Source organism: Danio aesculapii, chromosome 7, assembly GCF_903798145.1.
Source record: "Danio aesculapii chromosome 7, fDanAes4.1, whole genome shotgun sequence".
NCBI classification, from domain to species: domain Eukaryota; kingdom Metazoa; phylum Chordata; class Actinopteri; order Cypriniformes; family Danionidae; genus Danio; species Danio aesculapii.
The window spans coordinates 17,213,382-17,237,204 of NC_079441.1; the positions used below are offsets into that span (position 1 = coordinate 17,213,382).

Sequence of the window (23,823 nt, forward strand, 5' to 3'; positions counted from 1 at the left end):
AAACACTGCAGTGCTTTGTCATTTTCTCTATAAATAAAACTTTTATCAGCTTGTCATCCTCTGAGAAAATGATTGATGGTCACCCCTGATTTTTGGTGTGTTTTTTAATGCCAAAGTTAGTCAATTTTGATGCTGGTTTGACATCAAGGTACTCAACTGACATCAAATAGATTTGTTTTTAACGTTTTTTTTTTTTTTCTATGCTTTTGTTGTTGTTTTGACATCAAGGTGCCTGCAGGGAGGACTAGTTTCTCGCGATTTCATCCCAAAGCCTTTGGTTTTTCATCACACAGCTTAGTAATATGGAACAGTAATACAGTCAAGACCTGTATTCTCTGAAAATAACTGCACACTTTAGAATGTTCATCAGCCAATCAGAAACCAGCAATCAACCAATCAGAAAAATGACATATTTAGAAAACAAATTAGCTTGTGAACGCAAAGTCAGGATGATTTCAATGCCTTTTTTTGTCCAAGGAGTGAATGATTTGTATCTGTGAATGAAATGAGCACTAATGCAGCAGACAAGTCAATAAGCCGCATGTGTTTGTGTGTGTGTGTGTGTGTGTGTGTGTGTGTGTGTGTGTGTGTGTCTCACCGTAGTGCTGACAGCCCCTTCTATAGGCAGGCCGTCTTTCTGCCACTCTATGACAGAGGCTGGTTTGGCTCCGCGGGACACGCAGCTCATGTTGTAGGGAACCCCTGCTGTGAGGAGGATCTCCGGGGAGCCCTCAATCACCGGCTCATCAGGAGGAACTACAGACACAAGTACATATGGAGATCAATTAATATTGGAAACAACTCATAAATCTATTCATTTCAGAAGATATCAACCCTTCATTCCTCAAAAAAAAAAGCAAAAACCATCATAGCCATTTTTAAATCATGCACTTTTGCATGAGTTTGCATGCATTGAGCATTCAGATACAGTTGAAGTCTTTTTCAACACATTTTCTAAATGTAATAGTTTTAATAACCCATTTTTAATAACTGATTTCTTTTAGTTTTGCCATGATGACAGTAGATATTATTTTACTAGATATTTTTCAAGATGCTAGTATTTAGCTTAAAGTGCAATTTAAGGGCTTAACCAGGTTAATTAGGTTATTAGACAAGCTGTGATAATTAGTAGTGTTGGGGTACTCAAACTTGGACTTGGAGTCGAGTCCAATTTTGATTGGACTTAGACTTGTCATGGACTCAGGTGAACGTGTACTTGGACTTGACTCGCACTTGGACATTTTGGGCTCGGAAAATATTACGAGTGCAGTAGAGTCCATATCATCCACAACACAAATAAAGATTATTTTATGCTATTAAAATTGACTAAATAACAGCATGAAATTATAGCAAGAATTGAATGAACCCTCTGGCTGCCAGCATCTATTTCCAGCACTGCACTGCACCATTCTTTAAACTTGTAACCAGAAATAGCCATATCACACAATGTTTGGCTAGGTCTAGATTAATGCCTTTAAAAGGAGCATGAATTAATTTTGCTTATGAAAATCATAGAGAATTTATTTGCAAGTCACATCTACTGACTACAACGACTTCTAACATCTACCGACATGTTGAAAGAAAACATAAAGAAAGGTAAGAGCTTATTTTCTTGACATTTATATTCATATTTTAGGGACGATGTTCATATAAAAGTGTAAATACTGTGTTGTTATTTATATTGGTGTCAGTATATAACTGCCAGATGTAAATTTTTGCGCTTCGGCTCTAAGCCAGAGAAAGATGCGTTCAGCGCTTGTTTTACTGTAGGCTATCACTAATATGCGAACCCAGATCTACAGCCTAGAAATCTTCGCTGGACTGTTTTTTCAGACTCACTCCAGCTGGGTTTTATTTCGCACCCAATCGCTCCCGCTATTTATTCACTCTTTGTTTAGAACAAATTTCTTCCAACTGTTAATTCCCTCTAAATTAAGACAAGAGATAAGCATACAGACTCTACTTACTGAGGACGGTGAGTTTGGCCCGTCGCGAGCGCAGCGCTGCCTCTGTGGCCTGGCACTCATAGAGAGAGTCGTCTGAGAGTTCCGCAGCCGAGATCTCCAGATTATACTGCCCAACATCCACCAGCCTTAACACACGATACCGCGGCCAGGCTGCAAAACACATGCACACACACACATCAGAATTAAACACTTTTACCAGCATGGACTACACCACACTTTGAGCTAAACTTTATTGTAGGGATGTAGGGATGAAGGGGATGGTTAGAGAATAGGGGGATGAAGGGGAAGTAGGAATAAACAGTGAACAGGTAGGTAGGTTGATCGGGCGTCCTACGATGATGTCCAGAGACTCAGAGTGGGGGTAATGTCTCTGTAATATTTTGGTAGAGTGATTAGACCACCCCATTTAACCTAGGAGTGAAAAGAGGGTTATATATGAATGCAAAGTGAGGAAATACAGCAAGGGAGGGTGGATTCGAAAGAACGAGAAGGAGTGCTAGAGGGCTGGTCTGCCTTAAATAAGTTATAGGGAGTGGGTGATTGGTTAAGAAGAGTTACAAGTTAACTCCATTTAAATGAATGATGGTCTTCATTTAAACAAGATACACATTGTGAAATCTGGCAACATGCACTGGCAAAAATCTGTCCGTTGGTGACTATAGTCTAGCACAAGTTATTTATTTATTTATTTTAAACTTCCCACGTTCTGCTGGTAGACGCATTTCCCGAATTTTCATTGCCAATCTAAAGCCAATTGTAATTGTTTGTTTTGGTTCAATTTGGAATTTCCCCAACCATTGCAGAGCCTGGGGGATCAGAGTGAGCGCTCCGGCTTGGCCCCACCCTGATCCTAGTCCAACACAAGTTATGTGAAAATTTCTGTTCGAATGATTGAAGCTTTGAAACGAATCTCTTACATCATATATGAACTTGAGAGAATTGCTGAGCACACAAAATTCAGTCAGTAAGCATGTGCACTCAATGAAACTCCTGCATTTTCAGCACGGACCAATCAAAGTGCTTCAGAAATCAGATGCAACGTTGACAGAATTCTTTTAGTGCTTTAGGTATTTTAATAAATTTATTTTTTACTGTGTTGCTTTGCATTCCTCACTGTGTAACACTTAGTGATTTTTCAAGAGTTCACACTTAGATATTGTTTGACAAATGTTAGCAGGTTTGGCATGCTGTCCCGGGAGAGAACCCTGAGCTCGGAGATAGTTGAGCCCAGGGCTCCCGCCTGTCAATAGAGCATGTAAGGGGAGTACGAGATCAGGTGGTTCTCGAGAGCTCCCTATGGTAAAGGAGAAAAGGAGGAGAAGCGGTGGATGGGGGGTTTCTTCGGAAAACGAAGGTAAGGGTGTAGTTCTAGCTAGGGTTCTTATAATGAGTTTGGATTGGATATAATGGGTGGCCAGCTGCAGTCAATCATATCACGTGCTCCTCTGAAAGTGTGTTGATAAGTGGTTGCCATTAGGCTTAAGGTATTGCATTGCTATGCAGTTGCCATAGTGTACTGGCAGTATTTACTGTGTTGCTATTGTGGTTTGGGTATTTTCTGAGTGTAGCTATGCAGTTGCTAGGGTGCTTAGATTTTTTTGGAGTGTTGCTATGCAGTTGCTAGGGTGTTTGGGGTATTTTTTGTGTGTGTGTGGCTATGCACTTGTTATCATATTTTGGTGTTTTTTGTGTGTTGATATGCAGTATCTGTCATCTGTTTTTCTACAATGTTGCTATGCTGTTGCTAGGGTGCTTTGGGTATTGTTTCACTTGTTATCATATTTTGGTGTTTTTTTAGTGTGTTGCTATGCAGTTTCTGCCATCTGTTTTTTACAGCGTCGCTATGCAGTTGCTAAGGTGTTTGGGGTATTTTTTGTGTGTGGCTATGCACTTGTTATCATATTTTGGTGGTTTTTAGTGTGTTGATAAGTGGTTGCCATTGGGTTTAAGGTATTGCATTGCTATGCAGTTGCCATAGTGTACTGGCGGTATTTACTGTGTTGCTACGTACTGTATGTGGTTGCTATAGTGGCTTGGGTATTTTCTGAATGTAGCTATGCAGTTGTGATTTGGGTACTTTTTGAGTGTACTGGGAGCATTTACTATGTTGCTATGTGTTTGCTAGGGTGCTTTGGGTATTTTTTTACTTTGTTGCTATGCAATGCTATCACATTCTGGTGGTTTTTATGGTTGCTAGGTTGCTTTGGGTATTTTTTGAGTGTAGCTATGCAATTGCCTTTATGCTTTGGTTGTTTGTTACTATGTTGCAATGCAGTTTCAGTCATATTCTGGTTGTTTTTGATGTGCTGCTATGCTGTTGCTAGGATACTTTGTGTAGTTTTTCCACTTTGTCGCTATGCTGTTGCTATGGTTTTCTGGTTGTTTTTACAGTGTTGCTATGCTGTTGCTAGGGTGCTTTGGGTATTTTTTTTACTTTGTACTATGTGGTTGTGATCATGCTTTGGTGGTTTTAATGGTGTTACTACGTGGTTGCTATGGCAATTTTTTAGTAGCTATGCAGTTGTTAGGGTGCTTTGGGTATTTGTGAGTGTAGCTATGGAGTTGCTAAGATGATTTGGTTATTTTGTGCGTGTCTATGCACTTGATATCATATTTTGGTGGGTTTTAGCATGTTGCTATGCAGTTTCTGTCATGTTCTGATTTTTCACTGTGTTTCTACATAGTTGTTACGTTGCTTTGGCTATTTTTTGAGTGTAGCTATAGAGTTGCTAGGGTGATTTAGGTATTTTTGTATGTTGTTATGCAGTTGCCATTATGCTTTGGTTGTTTTTTACTGTGTTGCAATGCAGTTTCAGTCATGTTATGGTTGTTTGCAGTGTGCTGCTATGCTGTTGCTAGGGTGCTTTGGGTATTGATTTTTTCACTTTGTTACTATGATCTTCTGGTTGTCTTTACAGTGTTGCTATGTTGTTGCTAGGGTGCTTTGGGTATTTTGTCTCTATTGCTATGCTAGTTTCTATCATACTCTGGTTGTTTCCATTGTGTTCTTTTGGGTATTTTTTATTCTGTTGCTATTACATTTTCATGTTTTTTAATGTGTTGCTATGCAGTTGCTGCCATGTTCTGGTGGTTTGCAGTGTGATGCTTTGCTGTTGCTAGGGTGCTTTGGGTTTTTATTTTAACTTTGCTGCTATCATGTTTTGGTAATTTTTATAGTGTTACAATAAGGTTGCTACCGTAGGTTGCTTTGGCTATTTTTTGAGTGTGTTGCCATGCAGTTGTCATTATTTTTTGGTGTGTTGCTATGTAGTTGCTATCATGTTCTGGTTATTTGCAGTGTGCTGCTATGCTGTTGCTAGGGTGCTTTGGGTATTTTTTTTACTTTGTTGCTATGCAGTTGCTATCACGTTCTGGTGGTTTTTACAGTGTTTTTGCTAGGGTACTTTGAGTATTTTTTTGTGTGTAGCTATGCACTTGCTATCATGTTCTGGTGGTTTGCAGTGTGTTGCTATGCTGCTGCTAGGGTGCTTTGGATCTTTTTATATGTTGCTATGTTGTTTAAATCATGTTCTTGTTGATTTTACCATGTTGCATTTTGGTTGCTGGGGTGCTTTGTTTTTTTTTTTTTTTGTTGTTGTTTTAGTGTGTTACTATGCGGTTGCTAGAGTGTTTTAGGTATTTGTTTGTGTGTTGCTATGCAGTTGCTATCATGTTCTGGTGGTTTTTGGTGTGTTGCTATGCTCCTGCTAGGGTGCTTTGAGTATTTAATTTTTCACTTTGTTGCTATGCTGTTGCTATTATTTTCTGGTTGTCTTTACAGTGTTGCTATGTGGTTGCTAGGGTGTTTTGGGTATTTTCACTGTATTGCTATGCTGTTTCTATCATACTTAGGTTGTTTCTGGGAATTTTTTATTTTGTTGCTATTATATTTTGGTGGTGTTTAGTGTGTTGCTATGCAGTTGCTATCATGTTCTGAAGGTTTGCGGTGTGTTGCTATGCTGTTGCTAGGGTGCTTTGGGTATTTGTTTTTCACTTTGTTGCTATGCGGTTGCTATGATTTTCTGGTTGTCTTTACAGTGTTGCTATGTGGTTGCTAGGTTGCTTTGGCTATTTTTTTAGTGCAGGTATGCAGTTGCTATCATGTTGTGGTGGTTTGCAGTGTGTTGCTATGCTGTTGCTAGGGTGCTTTGGGTCTTTTTATATGTTGCTATGCCGTTTCAATCATGTTCTTGTTAATTTTACCATGTTGCAATGTGGTTGCTAGGGTTCATTGTTTTTATTTTTGGTTGTTTTAGTGTGTTGCCATGTTGTTGCTATCATGTTCTGGTTGTTTTTATGGTGTTACTACATGATTGCTTGGGTGCTTTGGGTATTTTCTCTGTATTACAATGCCATTTCTATTACACTCTGGTTGTTTCCATTGTGTTGGTTTGGGTATTTTTTATTCTGTCGCTATTATATTTTATTGGTTTTTAGTGTGCTGCTTTGCAGTTGCTACCATTTTCTGATGTTTTGCAGTGTGCTGTTATGCTGTTGCTAGGGTGCTTTGGGTATTTATTTTTTTCACTTTGTTGCTATGCGGTTGCTATGATTTTCTGGTTGTCTATACAGTGTTGCTATGGGGTTGCTAGGTTGCTTTGACTATTTTTTTGAGTGTAGTCATGCAGTTGCTAAGATGTTTTAGGTATTTTTTTGTGTGTTGCTATGCAGTTGCCATTATATTTTGGTGGTGTTTAGTGTGTTGCTATGCAGTTGCTATCATGTTTTGATTGTTTGCAGTGTGCTGCTATGCTGTTGCTAGGGTGCTTTGCGTATTTTTGCATTTTTTTGCTATGTGGTTGCAATTCGTTTCTGGTTGTCTACAGTGTTGTCATGTAGTTTCTATGTTGCTTTGGCTATTTTTTGAGTGCAGGTATGCAGTTGCTATCATGTTCTGGAGGTTTGCAGGTCTTAGGTCTTTTTTTTTTTGCATGTTGCTATGCAAATGCCATTATATTTTGGTGTTTTTTAGTGTGCTGCTATGTAGTTGCTAGGGTGCTTTCGGTATTTATTTATTTTTTCACTTTGTTGCTATGCGGTTGTTATGATTTTATGGTTGTTTTAACAGTGTTGCTATGTGGTTGCCAGGGTGCTTTGGGTATTTTCTATGTATTGCTATTTCGTTTCAATCATGTTCTAGTTAATTTTATCATGTTGCAATGTGGTTGCCAGGTTGCTTTGTTTTTTTTAATGGTTGTTTTACTGTGTTACTATGTGGTTGCTAGAGTGTTTTGAGTTTTTTATCCTGTGTTGCTATGCAGATTTGGGGCTTTAATGTGTTCCTATGCAGTTGCTAAGGTCTTTTGGCAATTGCTGTATTTACTGAGTTGCTATATATGGTTGATCTACCCCCAAGATATCTATGATTTTCCTGTCCATTTATCCTGGAAAACCAGCACACCTCTGAAGGTGGTGAATGCTGAATCCCACATTCCTGCATTAGCAAATGGTTGTAGTACTGGGGGCTTGACATTTGTTCGAATGTCAGATCTTAAGCAATAGTAACAGTGACGTTTGCATACTAACAAGCGGAAAAGAGATCAGCATGCTCTCCACCACTGGGTGGCAGTAGAGTTTGCCTGACAAATGCTAGCACTATGACATGGACATTTCCAGCTTCTGCTGCAAGAGAAATGACAAAAATTCTGCTGTGAATTACATCACGCATCCCCAACCCACACAGCCCTCTCTCTGCTGTGAGATTGAGTTATCAGTGTGTGCTATGTGTATATGAGGATGTGCTGATGTATGCGGGTGCACATTTGTGTGTGTGTGTGTGTGTGTGTGTGTGTGTGTGTGTGAGTGCAGGATTTGTTCACATGCTTTTATATGAAAGCCACGGGGACAAACCAGTGAAGCATCACAGTGTAAATACAACTACACTGAGTCAAAGTGAGCGAGAGAGACAGAGCAAGAGAGAGACTGAGAGAGAAGGGGCAAGGAAGTGAATTTGTCTTCATGCCTCATGCTTTTTAACGAATCGGGCAAATGCAGCAAATGTAGTTTATCAGGTCCACATTTATCTATTTATAATGGCAGAGGTTAAAAATACCACATCCTGCCCTCAGAGTTCTCATGACAGTCCTCAAGGAGTGAGAAAAAGATGAGCTAGTGGAGCAGAAAGCAAAAGAGCAAAGGGGACGAGAGGACAGAAGCTGGACAGAAAACAAGCAAACAGGGGAAAACAGTGAGAGTGATGGAGACTAAATAAAAAGCACATACACAGGGAAAACGGAAAATTAAAGAGCAAGAAAGACATGCTTATATGCTCATATTTTCCAAAGAAAAGGTGTTGCAAAGACTAAACAAATGTTAAATTAGTATGAGTGCAATTATATTGGTTAGGGATGACTCAACTAATTATTACATTTTCTCAAGGTTAATTTCCATTGAAATATTTTAAATATGGGCATCACGGTGGCGCAGTGGGTAGCACAATCGCCTCATGCCAAGAAGGTTGCTGGTTCGAGCCGCAGTGTTGGGTTGCAGCTGGAAGGGCATCCACTGTGTAAAACATATGCTGGATAAGCTGGCAGTTTATTCCGCTGTGGCGATCCCTGATAAATAAAGGGACTAAGCCGAAAATGAATGAAAAGAAAAATGAATGAATGAATGAATGAATGCATTACCTGAATTATTAGTAACTGCATTCTAAGCTTTAACTTTTAGATGTTTTTGTATGAAAAACTAAACAAAAAAGTGAGTGACAAACCAACAATGCCTGCAAATAGCAAAAAAATTACAAGTACAATATTATCATGGATGATACATATCCCACACTCTTGACTGCTCTGAGGTTAAAGAGAGCATGAAAGTTAGAAATCAAACACAGACTAAAAACAGTCAAAACATGAAATGTCAAAAAGAAAAAGAAAAGGAAGTATGAAAGAAAGAAAGAAAGAAAGAAAGAAAGAAAGAAAGAAAAAAAGAAAGAAAGAAAGAAAAAAAAGAAAAAGTATGAAAAAGAAAAAGAAAGAAAGAAAGAAAGAAAGAAAGAAAGAAAGAAAGAAAGAAAGAAAAAGTATGAAAAAGAAAAAGAAAAACAAAGAAAGAAAAAATAAAGAAAGAAAGAAAGAAAGAAAGAAAGAAAGAAAGAAAGAAAGAAAGAAAGAAAGAAAGAAAGAAAAAGTATGAAAAAGAAAGAAAGAAAGAATGAAAAAAAGAAAGAAAGAAAAAAAGAAAGAAAAAGTAAGAAAGAAAGAAAAAAGAAAGAAAGAAAGAAAAAGTATGAAAAAGAAAAAGAAAGAAAGAAAGAAAGAAACAAAGAAAGTGTTGTGTATGACTGACCCCGCAGATCTTCTCCAATGCCCAAGGCCAGTCCATCCTTGGTCCACTGCACAATGCCTGAATAGTTGAAGACCACGCAGGACAGGACCACCCTCTGGCCCAACACCACTGACTGGTCTGCAGGCTCCTGAGAGAACCGTGCCGTCCGCACTGCAGAAACACATTCAGAACATTATTAATAACATGTCATGAACACACATAACAGTAGCAGTGCAACTAATAAAAGAACTGAGGCTCTCCTGTAGTTTATTTTTCAAATGACATTCTGATATTCAGAAATCATACATAAACAAATGACACTATGTTAGGAAAACTGTGGCTGTTTCTCAGTGTGCGTTTCTCGTGAAACGTCATCAACTGTCGCCGAAGTACTGTTCCAATTCAAAATTCACATCTTGCCAAGTACAGATAAAATGCGCAGATGTGTACTTGCTCCGCCCCTTTTGTTGAGGATGCATCAAGAGGAGACCTGTGTCAAAGTCCCTTTAAGGCAAGTCATTTCACTCGGCGGCCATCTTTGAAACACCTCTCGGCCAGTATGCCCAGGCATTCTGTCTGATTGGGAAAACATAAATTTCTCCAAAACTGTTTGCCAAACTTATGATAGAATTTCATATTAGGAATCACCAATTAAATTAAATAACAGCTGCCTCTTTAGTTTCATATCTAAACAAAAATCTGCAGAAACTCACGTCTGGTCCGAGCTTCTCCCCCGGAGAATTGTATTTCTATAGTGATCAATGATTGGCTCCTGTACTAGCAGGTGGGGCTTTATTCACCATAATGACTGTTATACTTTTCCCCATTTAAAAAAATACGAGTGACATGTCTTGTGTATTCTATAGTGTTTGCTTGTGTGAACACAGTAAGAGATTATAGAATTTGCTGCATTTAAAGTCCACATGAACCGGGAGCTGTGACCGTTTTTTTTTTTTGTTTCGTATTAGACTCACGGACGCATCACTGTATTTTGTACGATTCCTTAGATTGGTTATCTCTATATCAAAGGAGAAAATTACATTTGTACTTATTTACTTTAAGTGAGGTTTATTAATAAACTAATTTCGAGAGGATCACGTGCTTATGATTTATCACAGCCGGTCTCGTATTAAGCTAATCAGTATCATCCAATCATATGAGCCATAAGCTACTATAAATAACCACAGTTTTCAGTCCACTTTATCTTCGTTTGGAAGAAACCCCCCTTCCTCCCCATTCTCCTCCTTCACCTTAGATCGGGCGGCACGGAGGCCCAGTGGTTAGCACTGTTAGCCCCACAGCAAGAACACTGCCAACCCTGGTCCTGTCAGGTCGGTAGGTGTTTCTGTGAGGAGTTTGTATGTTCTCCCCGTGTCCGCGTGGGTTTTCCCCGGGTTCTTCAGTTTCCTCCCACCATCCAAAAAATATACATCATGCATAACAATGAAACATTTGTCTAGCCCCCTTTCTTTTTCCTCACGTGTTCCCTTAGCTACTGCAGACGGGGAGTTCTGAGATCCACCGAGCTCAGGCTCCCTTCTCGCTCTGCAAACGGGAGGAAGCCCCGGGCTCGAGGATCCCTTGAGCTCGGGGCTCTCTCCCGGGACAGCATGCCAAACAAGCTATTGATGAATCATCAGCTAAGTGTGAACTCTTGAAAGGCTCTCTTAGATAAACTACCATCCTATCTTTCTAATTTGATGATATAAATGACCAACACTCTAGATTTGGTTCCTGTATTCGTTTAACAGTCCCAAGGGTATTGTCAACAACTGGCAAACGTGTTTTTTCCTTTTGTGCTCAAAGGGCTTGGAATGACCTGCAAAATCAGCTCAATCTTGACACACTTCCGACTCGGAGTATTTGTAATTTGTAATTATTTCTATGATCTGACCTTTTTATGAATGGTGATTTAGTAATTTTGTGGTACTGTTTTCTGTGATTTTTGGTGTGAATCTTTATGTGTTGCCTGCCGTCTTGACCAGCTCTCACTGGAAGAAGAGATAGTACTGTCTCAATGTGATCTCCTGGCTAAATGAAGAAAGTAATAATAATAATAACTGTGACGCAGTTCCTAAAATTAAATGAGAAAGCAATGGGTTTGGCTTGTTTTTTCTCCTGGCAACGTGAGCTAACAACAGCTGTTGTGATTGGTTGCCAGGGTGTTGCTAAGTGGTTTTGGAGAATGAATAAAAAAATTAGGGTAAAAAAACACACAAAAGAACACAATTCTGGTGTTTGGCAGTTGGCAAACCGCATTAATGGTGCACATTCTGCCACCTGCTGGATTGGAAGTATGGGGAGTGCAACTTAAAGGGCGCTGGTTCAGCATATGTTTTTAAGTTGAGCTGACAAACACTCTATTGCAGACTAGTTGAGACAGTAAAAACCTACCAGGTTAAGCAGAATTAACAACTTTGTTGTTTCAACTTACAAAAAAAATTAAGAGTGTATATTATTATCCATTCATTCATTCATTCATTCATTTACTTTTTGGCTTAGTCCCTTTATTAATCTGAGGTCACCACAGCGGAATGAACTGCCAACTTATCCAGCATATGGTTTAGTACTTTTACTAAACTTTACTAAACTCACTTTTAGTAAGTAAGTTTTACAAAGAAAAACAAAGGCAGATTTACCGAAGAATGTTGAGGAAAAACATAGAATTTTTATATATACTATGGACGTCAATGGCTGCTTTTTCCATCATTCGTCAAAATATCTTTTTGTGTTCAACAGCAGTAAGAAATTCATAAAAGTTTAGAACCATTCAACTGAATAAATGATCAGAAAATTTTGAGGTGAACGATGCTTTTAAGCAAGAACATTTTAAGCAAAATATATTGTGAAACATAAATTTTTTTTTTTTTTTTGCATTTGATTGATGATCTTTTTGGTGTGAAGATGAGCTCCCTCTTAATTATTTTCATATATCATTATTTTCAATTATCTGGAAAACAAAAGAAAACAAAAGAAACAATCAAAATATTGTAAAACCAGTTTTCCAACACCGTGCAACCCTAACATTAAACATTATATTGAGATGTTCAGACAGTAAGAAAAGTGAATGTGTGAGAGACTGAAGCTAAACAATAATCCAAAGAGCGGCTTCATGCTTACAATCACTCTACTGAGTCAAAGTCAATGCGGTTCTGTGGAGGAACGAACGGGTCCCTTGATACCAAATTCCAGACACATTTCTTCACCCGCAAAACATGGTCTCCACCAGAGTCGCTCTCTTTCTCGGACACACAGGAGGATATTTGATCCTCCAGACAAACCCGAGTCTCCAGCTTGAAGAACCCACTCACAATGAAAGCTTTCATTCAGAGCTCCACTTCTGGATCTTTAATTGGCCTCAAATCAAGAATGTTGTAAATTAAGTAAGGCCAACTCATATGTGCCCTGCATTCTTCATTCCTTCTCTCCATGCTTCTCTCTTTCTTAACTTCTTTCTTTCTTTCTTTCTTTCTTTCTTTCTATCCAACCGCAGGAAGTTTCTTTCTTTCTATCAATACCAAAGTTCGTTTGTTCTTTCTTTCTTTCTTTCTTTCTTTCTCTTTCTTTCTTTCTTTCTTTCTTTCTTTCTTTCTTTCTTTCTTTCTTTCTTTCTTTCTTTCTTTCTTTCTTTCTTTCTTTCTTTCTCTTTCTTTCTTTCTTTCTTTCTTTCTTTCTTTCCTTTAATACTTTATTTATAGGATAAATAAACAAACAAACAGTCAACAACAAAAAACAAACAAACAAACAAACATACCCCGGCACTTATTTCCCCTTTGTGGCTTTGACAGAAGAGGCACACAGCCAACAGTCCTCAAACAAGTCTGCAAAAGTCCTCAAGCATCATACAGATGGACAACAAGTGTATGTATAGGGTGCATACACAATACTATTACAGTAGTAAAATAAATAAAACAAAAAAAATAAAAACAAAAAGGAAAATACAAAAAGTTATACGATATATATATATAAAAAAGCTAACCTTTCTTCTTTTCTTCCTCTTTCTTTCTTTCTTTCTTTCTTTCTTTTTTCCTCCTTCTTTTCTTCCTTTCTTTCCATTTCCCAATCCACCTGGAGGTAGCTTGTGACTTTCCTATAGTTCTTTTTCTTTCTTTCGGAAAAACGAATGTCCTGTCATAAATTTTATTCGAACATTGTTGAAACCTTGTACGACGGAACACAAGGAGAAACTGTGCTAGATTCTCTTTTCCATGTGCTAGACTGTAAAGAATGAGCATTTGAAGGGATAATTCAATCCAAAATATGTTTGAGAGCAAGGCTACATTTATACTCCTGCATTTTCATTTGAGCTGTGTTTTAAAATGAGAAACAGAAAAAAATCTCCATCCACACCACACTTCAGAAGCTAAAAACAGATGTTCTGTCAAATTTTAGCATACAGTTGTAGGCTATATACAGTATTGAATAAAACACAAATTATAATGGCAAACATTATAAACAGCTAGTATTAAAGTGTGCTGAGAAGTCATGTTTAAGTTGGCAGCAAATCTAAATGTAACCAGTATTCACATAAACAAGGTAAACAATCTGAAAATATATTAGTGAATACTATGCTTATAATACAAATTACAATAGCTATTAACAACAATTGCATTTAGAGAAAAAAGTAATGTTTATGATGGCACTAAATCTTTTAAATATAACCTGTATTCAAAAAAGAACATGATAAAAATCTGAAAGTTCATAATTATAGTACAAAATTGCATACACAGATATTAAATACATTATAGCATAACTTTAGCAAATAGCTATAAATACAACTAAATAGTATACAATTGGCCTAAATCAATTGAGCAAAGAGTTTTTAATATTGAAAATGTCACAAAATCACCACAGATCAAGTTTCTAGTGAGTCGAGAGCAATTACGCCTGGATGAGTTCAACTTTACAAATGTCTGAGTCTGATTCATGAACAAATCATTCAGACAGTTTTTTTCCAACCGAATCACCTGATTCAGTACTCAATTATCAAAATGAATCACTAGAGTTGCCATGGTGTAAAGCAAAATAATAACAAAGACACATCAAATAACTTAAATTACTAAATTTTTCTGATTGCTATCTTACTTAATAAAATTACAAGTAAACAATGTCTAACAAAAAGGTCAAGCATATTTAATAGGCCTCTATAACTCTATAAGTAAAAATAAAATCTGAAATAGAAAAAAATATAAAGCTAAACAAAAAAATACAATAGACGCTAGCTTAAAATAATAATTAAGTTATTAATGTGAGAAAAATAATTTATTTAGTTGATGATCAGTCTTCTTCAATGAACTCAGAATGTCTTTGAGTTGTAAAATCATCAATGATTAACAAAAAAGATAAAAACCTCAACTACTGTATATGAATTGATAGGGAAATGCATCAAGACTTTCAGTGAAATCTAAAATTAAAGCAAAAACACATAAATTCTAAAGAGAAATATTACAACAAACCGATAAAAGCACAATAATAAAAATAAAAATGAATGTTTGCCCAAAAACAAAACATTCTGTCATCACTTATTTAAAACTTATTTGAGATACTTTCTTCTGTTTAACACAAATTCATATTTTGATGAATAAATACTTTGTATTTTTTTCCAACTATGAAAGGCAATGACTGCTGGTTTCTAACATTCTTCAAAACATATTCTTTTTTAAAAATAAACTATTAATGTCTGAAACAAGTGGAAGATTGAAAAGCTTCAGAATCGTTTCACTGATACTGCAAAGAAAACATGATGAACCATAACAAGTGTTTAGGATTTCTCCTTTTGTGTTTCACTAAAACATAAAAAATCTGCATTTTCCTTTAACTTAAAGAGCAGGTAATGTGGTACAGTATCTTAAAGTGTCCTAATATCGTTTCAAAGTCCCCTACAACAGGTTTAAATGCATCTAAGGTCAGAAAACATTGTCAATTTGTCAGAATGTGCACTTCTCAATATCAGAAGAATTTTGCAAACGTTTGAATTAATTCACAGTTTAAGTTCTGTAAACCCCTCCCTTCCATAAGCCAACTTTACTCTGATTGGTCAGCTCGCCAAGTCTGTTTTGATTGGTCGCCTCTTGTGTGAAATTAAACACACATTTTAAAGTGTTCATTCAATGTAAAAGCATATCCATGACTTTTATTGACATTTTAGTAATTTCAAGTGATACACTTTTTGAGTTGATATTGTAAATCACACCCAATTGCTGCATTTTATTAAAATACTTATTACCAATTTTTAAGTTTTGTTTTTTGGAAAACTTATTATGTTCAAGCCTCTTAAATTTGTAAAAACTATTAAGTTAACTTAATCGATTTGTGTGGTGGTTTACTCCGCTGTAGCGACCCCTGATAAATAAGGGACTACGACAAAGGAACATGAATGAATGAATTGATTTGTGTTGGGACAACATGAAAAAATTGTGTGTAACCCAGCATTTTTTACGGTGTACAATCCAAATATCTGTTAATAAACTGCCAATACCTCTTCCATTATTTTATCAGTTATCAATATCTTTATTTACCATTTACTACTTTTGTTTTTCTTGCTCTGTTAAATATCATTTGGGAAATATTTAAAAAACAAAAACAAAAATTCACAGGAGGGCGAATAACCCTGGCTTCAACTGTATATATTTTATATACTAGCTGATTTTATTAATCAAAACAAGCTTTACAGAAATTGCTCAGGGACAAAAACACTTACTAGACGACACTAAGTCATAATGAAGGTTTAGGGTGCATCCTCTCAATGAGATTTCTCAGTTTTGCCTTTTAATTTGCAGACTTTCTGGCAGTTTTCTCGATGTTATCTTCTAGTCTAAATAGATGTTTTCTCTGCGCGGCCCTGTCTTCTATTTCTGTGGTTCTTCTCTGCTGGTTGGAGGGGGTTTGGAGACGCGCTGTCACAATCCATTTATCACATTAAATATCAGGCCCGTGGCCCTCTCTTCTTCTCTCTGCGCTCTCTCCAGCCTCCAGCATTTCTCTGTAGGTCCTCGTCTCTCTGGGTCTCTTAACAACTGGCATATGCCCACTCATCGCCCCGTGACCCGGCCCGCGCTCGCGCAACATCCGTCATCACTTTAATGAAGCCAAACTACAGGAAACAATGCTCTAATGACCATGAAAAGCATCAGACATTCTGGAGGATAATGCAGTTAATATGTTTCTCTGGCATCGCTAGAACTGTTTCTGCTCGCGTGTCGCATGTCGCGTGCTTTGAACTTTGGAAAATGAAACCTAACATGTTTAAAGGGATGGGTCAGCTATTGGATGCAACATATCAACTTAAAAAAGAAACAGAAATGCAATGACTGCAGTAATAATGTAGGTTTGTGTACTAAAATGACTAAAACTGAAAAGATGGACTTTAAGATAAAAATGTTAACTAAACTATCTACATAATAAAACAGAATAACAGAATTCTAAATCTGAATCTAAATTTAAAACGAAAAATAATATGAAAAACAAAAACTAATGTAATATATGCACTCTCAGAAATAAATGCACAAGCTGTTACTGGGGTGGTACCTTACCTCAAAAGGTAGACATTTGTACTTAAAGGGTCTATATTGGTACCTCAAACGTATATATATGTACCAAACATTTTTAAAAGGAACACGTTTGTACATTTTAGGTACCAATATACCCTTGAGGTATTAATATGGACCTTTAGGTACAAATCTACCTTTTGAAAAGGTACCACCCCAGTGACAGCTTGCGTACATTTATTTTTGTGTAAAAAGTCAGCTGGGTCGACCATAACAATCTACATTAAAATAAGACAAACTAATAAGCATGACTTTAAATTGAAAATAACTAATTTAATCAAATTTAATTTAATTCAATTTAATTTAAATAATAAAATCAAATAAAACAGAGTAAAGTAAAATTAAATTAAATTGAACATGACAGAAACACAAAAAACACTTTACTAACACATAAAAATTACAAAATTATAAACAAAATAGTACATAAAAAATAATTTGAAAAACAAAACTGTAAAAATATAAAAGTTAAAACAAAATTAAATTAAAATAATTTTAAAATAAAAATTAAATGGGATCCATCAAGATAAGATAAGATAAGATAAGATAAGATAAGATTTAAAAATTACGGAAATAATTTTTTAAAAACAAAATAGTAGATATAAAACATTTTAAAAAATAATAATTAAATGGGATTCAAACAACACTAAAAAACGAAAAAATTTAATAAAAATATAAATAAATAAATAAATAAATAAATAAATAAATAAATAAATAAATAAATAAATAAATAAATAAACATTAACTTTAAAGGTGCAGGAGGTGATTGTCTTCAGAAACATTTTTTGTTTTTTGAAACATGGTTGAAAGTCTCTTCACATTCCAATAATAATGACGGGCCGACATCTCTCATAATTCCGATAAGTCGCTCAAAATGTCTGTCAGCAAATGCAGATTTGAACTAATGCTCAGCCGTTTACGCGCAGATCCGCTGTTTGTGCATAGACACGCTGCGCGTTTATGAGAGAGAGAGAGAGGGAGAGAGAGAGAGAGAGAGAGAGAGAGAGAGAGAGAGAGAGAGAGAGAGAGAGAGAGAGAGAGCGTTCGAGCGGTAAAAACATGCTGAATCAAAACTTTTTAAAAACCTGAATCAAACTTGGAGTTACCTTTACATGCTGGAGGAAGGATGACACTGTTTTGTTTTAAAAACTATTTAAGCTGCACGCAAAGCTGATGTAGATATTGTTGTTACAAATGGGCTTTATGCACAGAAGTGTTGTTCAGCCACTGAAATCTCCCGGTGAAAGACTAATGTGATTATTTTCAGTTTCATAAGGGACCTTTTACAGCATCGATAATGTCGATTTTTATTCAGTTTAACAACAAATCATCAGTAAATAGCGCTATTCCACCTAGCCTGCTTTACTGAGCTAAGGTTGGTTTTATACTCTCATTGGCTCATTTTTGAACTATGACGACCTGTGACGCGCTCCCTATATATAGTATACTGTTTACCATGCTACTCTGAATATTCGGTCTGAAAATGAATGTAATTCCTGCACGCCGCCGTACAAGCACTAGTCGCTTTTAACACATGAGAGAGGGTTCTGCTGTCATCTTTAAGGTACGCAAGCTCGTGTTCCAGGAGGCGTGGCTCTAGACGGCAGGGGAGGGACTGTAGATTGAGATTTATGCTAGTAGGTTAGCATTGTGGAAGATTACCTACTGCACCTTTAACATTAAGAAATGTTGATAGAAATCCATTGTAGAACATACTGCTCAAAGTAATGATAATAACAATTATTAGGAATTATCATTGTTAAAATAATGCTGAAACAAATCAGAATTTGAGGGAAAAAATGCACAGATGTTCTAAATTTGTATTAAAAATTAATGAAAAATGAAAAAGTTTCATTAAAAGCCAATATAGCTATTTAAAAAGTCAACAGGACACTAAAAAGAGAAAAATAAATGTTAAAAAAATTCAAACGTGACAAAAGTACATGACAAAGTTACTAGAAGAAACAAAAATTCATAAGGAACAATATATAAAAATAAAAGCTAAATCAATGCTGTTTAAAAAAGTAAAAAACGTCTTTCCTCATGGTTTCAACACACAAACATGATCAAAACTCGGATTTACGAAAACTGATGAAGAAAGAGGAACTTGACACATCTCAAGGGTCCCGAACATCATGAAAACCCAGGGCTGGGATCTTCAGACTTCAGCCAATGAAGAACCACCCAACAACCAAATAAACACAAACTCAAAAAAACACCTCAGCAACGGCACAACCACTATGTGTCAACCAGAAAGCACAGCAGCAACTTATTATATTTGTTGTTATTATACAACAGCCCAGTATTTGGCCTTCGCTAAAATCCATATCTATCCATTAACAGTATTACATCAGAGGGAGGTCATGCAGCTCTACAGCGGGCCGTCCTGTTTATGACTGTACTCCATAGAAGATCACTCAACTGCATTCATCCACCACCTAAACAGGTTATACATGTAGAATATGTGCAGAAAATGAGAGTGATGGAGCATTAATAACTCTCTGAAGGCCTTGATATGTTTACAATGAAGATCCTAATTAAAGCACAGCTACAGTTTCCTAAATTTTAAGATTATTACAGTTACAAGTGTCAAGACAACAAATACTGTATTTTATGTTGCTTTAACTTATTTTATTAAGTTAATCAGGTGTCAACTACATTTTTTTAAGTTATACAAAGTTTAATCTAATATTTTAGTCAGTTTGATCTTGTTAAGATGACTAGAAAATTTTATTTGATTCAACTAAAAAAAAATAATCAAGGCAGCAAGATTATTTTACAGTGCACTTAGTCTGAACTGATTTTAACAGGAATAAAAGAGCTGTTTTAAAGAGTTACATATATTCTGAAGAACAGTATAAAACATTTAAATTAGTTGTCTATTCAAATATCTCGGTAATGCTAAAATAATGGTTCATTAGTTCATGTGTTTACTGACATGAACAAACTATTAGTAATACATTTAATACGGTACTTATTCATGACTGTTAACATTAGGTAATGTTATTTAAGGTAAATAACTTTAGATCATGTTAGCTCACAGTGCATTTAAAGGGGTGGTCCACTACGGTATCATATTTTAAACTTTAGTTGATGTGTGTGAACATAAACAGCATCTCTGAACGTAATATGCTGAAAGTTCAATGTAAAGGGGGACATTGGATTTTACAGAGCCTACAAGAAAACTAATTTGGGGACTAAAAAAAAATACATCCAGTTTAGTGACATCATAAACAATTTAGGTTACACGTATACACCCCGCGCAGCAATGAGGCGTGGCCAGATGCTATTTAATGTTATAGCAGAGAAAGCTCAAATACCGTCCAAATGCTGCTGTTTCCACAGAGCTTTTTCTGTTTCAATTTCTGTATTTGGGCTTCCAAAGGACATGACACAAAGAGAAGTGCTTACAATTTAATTTTAATTATGTTCCAGAGAATTATAATAGATATACAGCTAACCTTTGACAAAGGAGGAAACCTTTGGATTGTGAGCCACAACCTGTGAGTATTTTTATTTGTTAAAATTGATCAATTACATGCACATTTTCTAGCGTTAATTTAAACTCGCAAAAGATATGTGAACGTTTCATATTACTTAAACATGCTTATTCCGAATATATGTGAAAGACAAATTGTTTTTTTAGAGAGCATGAGGTTTGAGTGTGATGTGTGCTCAGGCGTGTGTTCTACATTTTTTGTCTGATTCAGGCAGATAACGCTGCTAACAGCTGACGCAGAGCCGATCCACAAATCACTGCACATTATGTTAGCTGACCAATCAGAGCCTCTCAGAGGAACTAGGAAATATGACAGTCGTTTTCATGTTAGCTGAGTATCTGTGAATAATCAAAGTAAGATATATGAAAAAATAACGTGATTTTCTTCGCATTTTATAAACACATCCAAGCCTTAAAAATACACTGCGGACCACCCCTTTAACTAATGTTAACAGGCACAAATTTGGATTTTAGTAATGCATTAGTTAATGTTAAACTAAGATTAATAAATGCTTTACAAGATTATTCATAGTTTATTCATAGGTTTGTTCATTCATGGAGGAGGGTGGGTCAGTTGATCGGTCAGTCATTTAGTCAGTCAGTCAGTCGACAGCAGCCTCTGGTTGATTTACGTGAGAAGAGCAGGCATGAATGGATCTCGCGAGAGAAATTTGAGATCTCAAAAAGCGTACACAGCAACCTCTGGTGGATTCGCGAAAACAAAAACGACAAAAAAAAAAACGTAGCTCCTGTGACATATTTGGCGCTCTCCAGAAATGTATACAGGGGTACATTTTCAGAATGGGTTGAAAATCACTTTAGTGATGAAGGCAACTTTTACTTAATTGTGTCCAATATGAAACGTGTTTATTGTCAAACTAAGGAAAGGCTTTTAAAGCTGTAGGCGGAGCCTGATTTATACTTTGCATTGAGTCAATATCTTACACTTATTTAAAAAATGTATTAATGTATTTTTATTAATTATAATGGAGTCCGAGCAGCACGGTGGCACAGTGGGTAGTGCTCTCGCCTCACAGCAAAAAGGTCGCTGGTTCGAGCCTTGGCTGGGTCATTTGGCATTTCTGTGCGGAGTTTGCATGTTCTCCCCGTGTTCGCATGGGTTTCCTCCGGGTGCTCCAGTTTCCCCCACAAGTCCAAAGACATGAGCTATAGGTGAATTGGGCTAAATTTGGCTTAAAAAAATTGTCCATGTTGTATGTGTAAATGAGTATGTATGGGTGTTTCCCAGTGATGGGTTGCAGCTGGAAGGGCATCCACTGTGTAAAACATATGCTGGATAAGTTGGCGGTTCATTCCGCTGTGGCAACCCCAGATTAACAAAGGGACTAAGCTGAAAAAAAATGAATGAATGAATAAAAATGGAGCCCAGAAAAATGTAAACAACAAACAAAAATAATGAATCCAGAACAATTTAATTTGGCCCTAAAATTAGAATATGGCCCTTAAAATGTGATCTCTACAAAGAAACTTCCCATGTGACAATTAACCTCGATTTTACCCTAAAAAGGTCTACTTGGGTTTGATATTATTAATCAACCACACACACGCAAATAAAAAAGCATAATAGAAGAGAAAGAGTTAAAAGAAGACGAGAGAGAGAAAGACAGGTGGGGCGAGAACACAACAACAAATACAGAGATGGAGAGAGGAAGTAAAAAACATCTAATGAGGGAAGAGGACCTGAGAGAGAGCAGGAGAGGGCTTGTGTAGTTTTCATTATGTGGGTTATGCTGCAGTGACAAATTTAGAGTGTCCTGATTTTCTTGAGTCACTGATCCCTGGGTACCAGCGGCAGTCCATGCCACACTGCCAACATCCTGACCGCACACACACACTCGCACACGCCGACCACACTTACACACCGCACTCGTGTCAGAAACACACCACTGACCGACCTGAGTGAAACAGCCTCTCATCAAGGCATTGGCGGATTGCAAACCAGAAAACACACTTCTGTCAACAAACATAAATCCTGGAGATGATCGGCTCACACTCCAGCAGAGCGTATTTAGATGAATGAGTTACTGTATGAAGACATTCACAGGCAGAACAAAGACTGAGATGATGATGATGTCATCGAAAAAGAAAGCCCTTTATGAATAGAGAGATAAAAATGGATAAGCTCCACCCCTTTCTTGTTAAACACAGAAAACTCTGTGGATTACATGCTGAAATGGTGATCTACACTTCAGCAAACGACAACCAAAAAGATTTTTTTACTTAGTATTTACATTTTTTCCAGGACAAATATAATGCACTGTTACTTCTTATAATTATTATCATGTAAAACATTTATTAACCTAAAGTTTAAGCTCAGAAAATTAAATGTTTGTTCCTTATAATTAAATGTATTTTTCTTACCCCGTTAGCAAATATTTGTACACGAGTTTCTTTTTTTCCTGGTAAACACCAAAGAAGATATTTTGACAAATGTTGAAGATTTCTTTTTTAAATAAAAGAATTTTAAATAAAACTATAGTTTCTTCTACATTTAATTATTTTTACATTCATTTGTTATTATTCATTATTTTTTTCATACGTTTTTAAACATTTCAAACCTTGGCAACTACACTCTAAATAATACTGGGTTGTTTAAACCTAACATTGGGATGAATATGAACAAAACCCAACATTGGGTAAATTTTTTTCATTGGGTAAATTATGCACGTCACAGTGGCGCAGTAGATAGCACGTTCGCCTCACAGCAAGAAGGTTGCTGGCTCAGCTGGTATTTCTGTGTGGAGTTTGCATGTTTTCCCCATGTTCACTTGGATTTTTACTCTGGGTGCTCCGGTTTCCCCCACAGTCCAAAGACTTGCGCTATAGGTGAATTGGGTAGGCTAAATTGTCTGTAGTGTGTATGAATGTTTCCCAGTGATGGGTTGCAGCTGGAAGGGCATTCACTGCGTAAAAGATATGCTGGATAAGTTGGCGGTTCATTCCACTGTGGCAACCCCTGATTAATAAAGGGACTAAGCAGAAAAGAAAATGAATGTAATATAAATTATGTTTTTATACCAACAGTTGGGTTTGTTCATTTTTGACCCAACATTGGGTTTCTTTCTTTCTTTCTTTTTATTTGACAAAATCAACAACAAGTGAATAGACTTAATTCATCAAGTATAAAGTTTTAAAAACAAAACTTCTTTCCATTTTGGTCCTTGATGTGAAGTACAGATTATACTATTCCCAGTAACAGGTACACTGTGACATAACATTACAAAAATAATGACAAAATGATTACAAATAATATAACTACAAATACAATCACAAACAAACACATTATTATTCTTATAAAAATTATTATTAATAAAACATACTATCCTGCTTTTAGATTTTAAACTTAAACTAACCACATTTAAAACAGCAACCCTTTCTAGTGTACCTACAGGTTTCACCAAGTTAAATGAAAGACCTTTTTAAAGACCATTATGAACAAAGTTTCTATCTTTTTTTGTAATGACTAGCTGAATTTTCTTTACTTGCCTCATTAAAATTTATATTCAGTTATTTCTTAGCAACATAT

The 23,823-nt window shown here is 36.3% G+C and overlaps 1 protein-coding gene across 1 annotated transcript in view; it reads right to left on the minus strand.

Annotated features, from left to right (window-relative positions):
* Window positions 1-23,823, minus strand: part of kirrel1a (kirre like nephrin family adhesion molecule 1a) — a 91,803-nt gene that overhangs the window by 37,835 nt on the left and 30,145 nt on the right. The window contains 3 exon segments of the mRNA XM_056461151.1: window positions 599-756; window positions 1,968-2,117; window positions 9,255-9,404. Of these exon segments, the coding sequence (XP_056317126.1) occupies window positions 599-756; window positions 1,968-2,117; window positions 9,255-9,404 (458 nt within the window).